General features: G+C 43.6%; 1 protein-coding gene and 1 long non-coding RNA gene across 3 annotated transcripts in view; one reads left to right on the forward strand and one right to left on the reverse strand.

Annotated features, from left to right (window-relative positions):
- BCAR3 (BCAR3 adaptor protein, NSP family member) overlaps positions 1–8,175 on the reverse strand; it is an 81,804-nt gene extending 73,629 nt beyond the window's left edge. Inside the window, exon 1 of one of the 2 annotated variants that reach the window (XM_083620620.1) lies at positions 7,642–8,175. In XM_083620620.1, coding sequence (XP_083476746.1) covers positions 7,642–7,738 — 97 coding nt within the window. In that variant the 5' untranslated portion in view covers positions 7,739–8,175. Of the gene's footprint in view, positions 1–1,052; positions 1,864–7,641 lie in introns of those variants that run through there. The other variant, XM_083620621.1, reaches the window with a different exon arrangement.
- Positions 4,558–5,928, forward strand: LOC310765620. The gene is made up of 3 exons (XR_014549683.1): positions 4,558–4,804; positions 4,939–5,051; positions 5,646–5,928. It is a non-coding gene; the product is annotated as an uncharacterized lncRNA (long non-coding RNA).
- Positions 8,176–9,095: the final 920 nt, after the last annotated feature.

A 9,095-nucleotide genomic window follows, 5' to 3' on the forward strand; every position in this document is an offset into this window, starting at 1 on the left:
GCTCTCCCTACTGAGGTCATGAAGGGAACTGTTAAGTAATCTGCATTCAACAATCTTGTGTAGCCTTTCCATAGAAATCAATTTCGCTCCCCAAAAGCGTTCTCTTCTAAAACCTGAGTAGGCAATTTCAGAATGGAAGCTATTCCTCCTAACTACAGTGGTACCTCGGGTTAAGAACTTAATTCGTTCTGGAGGTCTGTTCTTAACCTGAAACTGTTCTTAACCTGAAGCACCACTTTAGCTAATGGGGCCTCCCGCTGCCGCTGCGCTGCTGCTGCATGATTTCTGTTCTCATCCTGAAGCAAAGTTCTTAACCGGAGGTAATATTTCTGGGTTAGTGGAGTCTGTAACTTGAAGCATATGTAACCTGAAGCGTATCTAACCCGAGGTACCACTGTACAAACCAACCAGCATTCCTCTTGATGTACTAGCCCAGGGTAGGCAACCTAAGCCCCGGGGGCCAGATGCAGCCCAATCGTCTTCTAAATCCGGCCCGTGGACGGTCCGGGAATCAGCGTGTTTTTACATAAGTAGAATGTGTGGTTTTATTTAAAATGCATCTCTGGGTTATTTGTGGGGCATAGGAACTCGTTCATCCCCCCCCAAAAAAATATAGTCCGCCCTCCCCACATGGTCTTAGGGACGGTGGACCCGCCCATGGCTGGAAAAGGTTGCTGACCCTTGTAGAAGCCAGAAACCCTGTGCGCACTTCATGGCGCGTAGGCAAGCCTCGTTGGATCCGGTAGGGCTTACTTCTGAGTAAACATGCAACATGGGCCCGGACTACACACAGCCTTCTTTCCCCTCCCACCACAATTTACTCCCGTCAATAAAAATAATAATAATAAAGTAATAAAAACTCCAGCAGCATGGTCGAGGTCCGCAAACCTTAAATCAACCCGGCGTTCTTTTTGCTGTTGCATCGAACAGAACTTTCCATAAAAGAATACACCGGGGTGTATTTATTTTTATTATTATTATTTTGGAAACCAACCACCCTGCTCAAGTTTTTCTTTCATCGCTCTACAAAACCAAAAAGGCGCCACTCTTACCTCAGGGGATGCTGGTTCGCGGCGCTGGAAGGGAAAACCTCGGCAGCCGCGCACTCCTCGCCCCAATTTGGGCGGCCGGTGAGACTTAGGACGCCGCCCCGCTCGTCGGGCGCGGATCCTCCGTCGTTCACCTTCAAGCGGCTTGGCCGGGACAGGAGCGCTGCATGGTTCCCCGACCGCTGAGCCGGCGGTAGTGCTGCTGCGAGGCGAGAGTTTCGCAGCTCAGGCAGGCAAGCAAGCAAGCCGCCAACCAACCCCGGGCGGCGCGCGCTGCAAACTCAGGCAGCTGCAGGCACGGCGGCCAAGCCCCACACGAGGCAGCGCCGGCGCTCCGGGAGTGATTGAGAGCCGCTTCGCAGCCACACCCCTGCGCCGCCGGAGCCCCCTCCAGAGGAGCTATTTACATACGGTGACCTCCCGTTGCCCTTTGCCGCGCCGAGAACTTTTCCTTTAGTCCTCCCCATAATTCTTCCCTTTAAAATCAGCTCCCTGAAAAAGTCATGATTTACTACTTCCTAAAGGCAACCTTTTTTTTATTTTTTGCCGCTAGGTCAGGCCAGGCTGTTAAGCGCAGCTGATTTCTTTAGCTTGAGCCCCTCCCTTGACTGGCATCCAATCTTCCCAGCCATAGTTTGTGGTGGGTGGTTTTTTTCTTCTTCTTTTTGGTCTTCTTGTCAAAAACTATTCACCGTGTCAGCCAAAGGGGCCCGCATACCAGCAAATAAGCACGCTTAATTAAAACAGCAGGTGAGGAAAGCAATAAACAAGACAGCCCTCTCGTCCCTGTGTGATTTCATCCTTCGCCAGGCTTAAGGAGAAGAGAAATTTATACCACCGCCCACCAAATGTGGATATCCGACGGGTCAAACTGAGCCGCAATACTGGCTGCCTCTGAACGGTCATATGATTGCCACGGTTCGAAGCAAAGCCGGCCCTAACATTGGGCAGAATTCAAGTGGTCCATCTATAACAGTGCATATACCTGAAGGAGTGTCTCCACCCCCATTGTTCAGCCTGGACACTGAGGTCCAGCTCCGAGGGCCTTCTGGCAGTTCCCTCACTGCAAGAAGTGAGGTTACAGGGAACCAGGCAGAGGGCCTTCTCGGTAGTGGCACCCGCCCTGTGGAACACCCTCCCATCAGATGTCAAGGAAATAAACAACTACAGTGGTACCTCAGGTTAAGTACTTAATTCATTCCGGAGGTCCGTACTTAACCTGAAACTGTTCTTAAACTGAAGCACCACTTTAGCTAATGGGGCCTCCTGCTGCTGCCACGCCGCCAGAGCCCAATTTCTGTTCTCATCCTGAAGCAAAGCTCTTAACCTGAAGCACTATTTCTGGGTTAGTGGAGTCTTTAACCTGAAGCATATGTAACCTGAAGCGTATGTAACCTGAGGTACCACTGTATCTGACTTTTAGAAGACATCTGAAGGCAGCCCTGATTAGGGAAGTTTTTAATGACTTGATGTTTTAATGTATTTTTAATCTTTTGTTGGAAGCCACCCATAGTGGCTGGGGAAACCCAGCCAGATGGGTGGGGTATAAATAATAAATTATTATTATTATCATCATCATCATCATCATTAATTAAAATATTTATCACAGGAACCACAGAGGTATATTTAAGGCAAGGTGTAGGTGGTTCAAGGAGGTCCAAGGTTAATTGAAAAGGGATCCCAACTATACTGAAAATACAGTTCAGGAATACTAGAGATCTGTAGAAGAACTAGAAGATTGCTGTTTGGAGCGTGTCCTCTTTACTGTCAACATCAGTTCTCCCTCCCTCTCAATGCATTTCCTTCACAACTAACCTGCTCCAAGGCACAGCAAGCAAGGCATCACAGTCTGTTTCTGAGTCCTAGAGTTAAATCTCTCCCTCTCCTTTATCAACTAGCCGCCTGACCACAAAAGCAGGCATTGTTGTGGGGGCCTCAATCCCCCTGGTCCATCTTGGGGGAGAAGGGCTGTGGTCCCCTCTCCCCCTTTAGAGTCCCAGGTGTATCAACATGGCGGAAACACCGTCTGAATTTTCTGCATGACTCCGATCTAAATAACTACTTTATGAGCGCACAAGGACTTTGGCACACCCAGGAGGATTTTTTACTTTGAGAAGCCAGTCAGCTCATCCCTTCCCCAGCCCCTATCATATCACAAACTGCTTTAGAAAGCCTCCTCATTTTCAACAGGCATTTGCCTTGCAGCATGAAAAACTGCCCGTTCCAAAATTCAAGTGCTTATAAATCTAGTTGCTTGGATCCAGCAACATGCCCAAGGCATGTTTTGGTAAACTGTTTTGGTAATCATGTGGAAAACATGATTATATGACTTAGCCAAGAGGGACTATCATCATTAGTTGCCATTCGGACTGAACTGGGACTAGAGGCATACCTGGGCTTGCTTGCACATTTAGCAAGGCGATGTATTGGCACGAGTGCAAACCCATCTCCATTAAAAAACATGGCGTAATTCACAATCACAAATCGCAAATGACCCTTAAGCTGGGCATTTAACAACGCAATCCTATAAATGTCTAGTCATCAAGTTTGTTGGGGTTTACTCCCAAGAAGCTAGGTGCATAGGACTGCAGTCTAAATCTAGCAAGCCAACTTCAGACAATACCTCACTTGCCTTCTCACTTCTGACGAGGTGCCAGAAATAAGCCCCACTTAAGTCAATGGCCATTGCTCTCTGGGGTCTTGGGCGGGCTGCCCCTCTGCCAGATTGCTTGATCAGGTGCCTTTTCCAGTAGCACCAACTGTGACTTGTTGGGAGAATACAATTGGGCAAGACAGCTGGCCAGCAACCAACAAGCATCTAACCAGCATCAGATCAGGAGGGCGGCAATTGCCAGACGGCACCATCCATACACAATGTCCAGTGTCTGCCACCTGAAGAACAAACCATAATACTTAGCCACGGTTTGAAATTGGCTTAGTTCAATAAGTCACAGTTAACACTAGCCACAGTCTGAGCTTGTTTGGACAGAATGCTAAATAATGGTTTAGTACGGTACTTACCGTAGTAAGCGGGCTTTGGGCTTAGAAGCTCCCCTCACATGGACGTGAGGAGGAAATCTGAATCTGTGGCTTGTCTGTTTACCTAACCACAGTTACTCACTATGTTGAAACCCAGGTAAACTGTGGTTAGTCTTAACTTTGATTTAGGGAAACATGCCAACTTCAAATGACAGTTCACGATCTTTCCCTAAACCATTGTTTGCGGTTTGGATAAATCATGGTTAATTTAAAATGGAAGCAACTGTTTCCACACTCCCTGTCATACATGTGCTGGTGGGGGGAGAGTACCTGAAACTGAGGTAGTTTAGTGTTTTGTCTTAACCAGATCATTTGTTAGGCATGAGAAGTTGTGGTTAGCTAAAAACAGCAGAAAATGCTTCCAATTTCCTCTAAGCCATACTGGAGGAGAAGGGGGGGTATATGGGCCTGAGGTTTGTGTATGTAACACTAAACTATGGCTTAGTGTTGTATCTAATACAGTACTGTATATAATTTTCCATATATGTATATTTTGTTATTTTGCAAAACTATGTGAGTACACTTTAAAAAAAACCTCCCTAAGAAGAAACCATTAATTTTGAGATAAGACAGCCACAGGCAGCCTCACCCAGAAATAGAAAAAGGACTTTCTTTCTTTTTAATTCTAGGAATTACTGTACAGCCTTGTTTATTCATAAGGCATGGAAGAGATATAAGAGTCTTTCAGATAGTCATGCTTTCTGATAAAGCAGAGGGTAAAGTATACATTACATGGGGAATGTACTATTAATATATAATGCAAAATAAGATAAAATTAGAATTTTTAATAGCCCTTTCTGATAAGAAAAGTTCTACTGTCTTCTCATGTGTTACTCTTTTTTGCAAATAGTTCCTGGAATGGCACTAATCTATGTGGTCTTGCAGGAAGAGAACTGAATTTGGTTCTGGGTTGAAATTACACATCTGCCATGACCTCAAGTATGTGGCTTTGGGCAAATTACCGTAAGTATCTTTCAGCTTTGTTTGAAAAGAGCATAATAGTGACTATTACCTACCTCACAGGGTATTGTGAGGACAATCAATAAAGTTTTATGGGGAAGGGGAACAAAAGAATGAAAGAAAGCAAAATAAAATGAGTTGTTCACTAGAGGCTTTGGTAGTGTTCTGCAGTCTTCTGCAGCCCAGAATTACAAGGAACTCCAGTTCATATTGTCCTGTACCGCATGGGCCTTATTTTCCATTCAAATAGCTGTAGACTTTGTTTCTAATGATTGATTCACACACTTACCCAGCTAATTATCATTGTTCTGTGGTGGAGGGAGCAGACAGGCATGTGCACCTTGTTCTAGCCTAGGCCTAAGCACAGAAGTCCAATTTGCATGATCCTTCCTCCTCATTAAAGGGAGGGAAACACTGCATGAATTAAATCCATGGACTGGAGTTCACCATGTGAATATATGAATTCAGTCCTATTATATAATCTCCGTGTTTGGTTTCTGGGATTAAGCTAAATGCCTATCAATAATCCATTCTTTTACAGTATATGTTTTGGACATCTCTATACACCTCCTAATCTAAAAGAATTTGTGTTTTCAGATTTGCTTCTTTTTATTCAAGGTTATGTCCTCTTGCTACCAGTTCCTCAAAACTCCCACACTGCCTGAGAGTTGCCTCTCTCTTTCCTTGAATGTTGACATTCTGCAGCTGTGTTGTCTTCTGTAATCCCCAAAAGTTTTTCTTAACATTGTTCTATTACTTTCTTTCCTTTGTCTGAGTTCATAAGCCAGGAGCTCAAAGGCTTTCCTGCTACTACATTGGTAATAATTCTGCCTTAGCCAGCAATTTATATTTCTAAATAAAACAATGGTTTTTAAACAAATACTGTTCCATAACTTTTGTCAGGAGTCTTGACTGCTTTTTAGATAACAATATTTTTTAACAACTTCTATTCCAGAACCTGTTGTGTTTTCATCTTTCTCTTCATCGCAGAAAGCTATTCCAACGAATGTTTTCTTCTCAGGCTATAGCTAAATGACTACAATCAAATTCAAACTGTGTAGATCTGTTGACTCTATCTCAAGGGTACCATGATCACAATGATTATTCGTGGTTGAACATAATAATTGTGTCAACCAAAAATCTTAAGAGCCAAGGGTATGTGAAAGGTACACATTGAGCTGGCTGAGACATACAAATCTTGGCTTTGTGCCTGTGTGCTCCATCCTCATGTTGCCTCTTCCCTCCTCAGCCTGCTCAGATTATATTTATTTAAACCGTAAAATATAGGATACAGCATAGACATAAAATCAAACATTTTTTAAATAGCATCAAAATAAAATCAAAACCAAACCAGCAAAGGGAGTAGTACCAAAGATCTGCAAAGCACTGAAATGCTTAAAAAAATAGCAACAGCTGTAAAGCCTGGAAATCTCATAGTTGTAGAGTTGGAATGAAGCCCAACGGTCATCTATCTAATCCAAGCATGGCCAAACTTGGCCCTCCAGCTGTTTTGGGACTACAATTCCCATCATCCCTGACCACTGAGCCTGTTAGCTAGGGATGATGGGAGTTGTAGTCCCAAAACAGCTGGAAGGCCAAGCCTGATCTAATCCAACCCCCTGCAATGCAGAAATCTCAACATGTGGTTCCCCATCCAATTTGAAACCATACCAGACCCTGTTTAGCTTTGCAAATGTGCTAGCAGTTTCATTGCTGCACAGCTCTTCACCTGGTGCTGAAAGTACCACAATGTAGACACAAAACAGGCTTCTTTGGGAAGAAAATTCCACAACCAGGGCCAACTGAAAAGGTTGTTTTCTTTATAGACACACTCATCCAGAATGCAGATGGCTTCTATTAACTGCAGTTTCCTGCTACATCTGAACCAGAAAGCCATGGTTACCAGGTTCACAAGCAGTCAGAATCTGAAACCACAGTTTGAAACTGCTAGCACATTCAAACCACAGTTTGAACTTGACTTAAGATCCTGCTTTGTTCTGAAACTAGTAGCCATGATTTCCCAGTTTGGACATAACAGGAAACCCATGGCTAATGGAAGACTTCGTGGGTTAATATCAGTGTGCTGAGGAATAAAGCTCTTTTTTGCTTATTTTAGAATTCCTCTTTTTGCTGTCTTTTCTTTCGGACTATCAGGGTCATTGAACAGTAGATTGTTTTCACTTTAACAGGCTTCTGCCTCATCATCAAACTTGTCACAGAAGTGAGAGCAGCTGAGAGGCAAGGACAATTATTTCAAGATAACAAGATCCTGACAGCTGTAAGAATGTTATAAATACAGTCATTCACAAGGGCAGTAAAACAGATGAAACCACTGGAGAGTAGATTTAATTCACCTCAGGTGTCACCTTTCTCCTATTCTTTCATCTTCTTTGCACCTTAGCCTAAAATATTTATTGTCTTTCCTTAAGTCTTTTTTTTTTTACCCGAATGATCTAGAATTGGATCAAACACTCTGTTTTAATATTTCCACCAGACACTGTCTAAAAAAAAATATCAAAGTATCTGAAGATTATAAACTGTAAATTTTAAAGAAGAAGTATTGAACTAAATATGGAACGTAGGCAGAAACTACCTTCAAAACATTCATCTGCAAAGGAAAGAGGAAGCTCCAGTGGATTTGGAAACAAAGGGATGAAAGGAGGGCAAATAAAACTTATCGCTAAGAACATAAGAAGAGCCTGCTGGATCAGACCAAAGGCTCACCATCCTGTTCTCAGTGGCCAACCCAATGTCTATGGGAAGCACACAAGCAAGACCACAGTGCACCAGCACTCTGTCCAACTCTGCCATCTCCAGCAACTGCTCTTCAGAAACCTAGAGACAGAACACAGTCATCCCACCACTAGTGGGATCACAATCCATAGTTTAACTGTGCATGAAGAAGTACATTCGTTTGCCTCTCCTGAATCTTCCAGCATTCAGGTTCAACTAGGAAGTTAACTCAACATTTATTTATTTTTAATGGGAACTATACTGGGCCGCTTCACAAATTCAACTGGTTGAGGATTACCATGGTTGATAGTGTAAGCATAAATAAGGCACTTTGCAAACTGGGTGCTGTGGGATGAAAGCATCCCAAATGCCGAGTTTAAAAGGGTCAATGCTCACAAGGGCTATAGAACTGTGTGATGTCATATGCCTGAGGCAGTTATTTCAGTTGGTACAGTTAACGGCAGTTACGGAAAGTCTTTTAACAGTCTGAGCAGCAGGTATGTTCTGTTGTGCTGCTGCCTGCCTCAGAGTTAGTCTGTATTTATCTTGGATGCACATCTATGTAAGATGTCTTGGCAACATAAGCAACGCCTATCTGCGTTGTATATTTTACTCTGCAAGTGCAAGTACGCTAAGTAAAATGTGTTTGTTCTTTAAACTTTAAAAGAGAGCACCTTGCGTAGTTTTTGTACGAGGGAAAAGGGAACTAATTAAAGGGTCAAACGACCCGGGGAACTAGAGTGTAATTCCCACAGGTGTGCCATACACAGGCCCAAGCATACATAGACTTGAATGGTACAATTTCCTCCCACCCTTAGGGAGCAGGAAGAACCATATGCATTGGACCTCCATAAGTACAAGACGATGGCTGGAGTGCCCGGTTTATGTAATGTCTTATATGCACCATGGGGAGAAGTGACTGTACCTGCTCCTTCCACAGCAGACTGCCAGTCCCTAGTTATGTCAGTGTGTAAGCTGAGCTTTTGCACCCACCATGCAACACATTTCTGTTGTGTTTTTGGGGGATTCTCCAAATCTTAGCTGGCCTTGGTAGCTAGTCATTATTTGTGGTTCTCTCAACCCTACCCTACCTGAGTCCTCTTTCATACTGAGAGTATTCAAGGGAAGGGAAGGGCCAGCTATTAATTTTGTAGTGATATTTGCAAGTGTTTGGAAGTAGCAAAAAACCCCACATCTTGTTGCTTTCAGTCACCTTAAAAGGATGACATATAGTAGGGTGTTTGTTTGTTTTTTGTTTTTATAAAATGATTTTTTTAAAAAATTGCCCCTTTTTCCAAGTTCCAGAGGAAGGGC

The sequence above is a fragment of the Podarcis filfolensis genome (genome assembly GCF_964270895.1).
Source record: "Podarcis filfolensis genome assembly, chromosome: 6".
NCBI lineage: Eukaryota > Metazoa > Chordata > Lepidosauria > Squamata > Lacertidae > Podarcis > Podarcis filfolensis.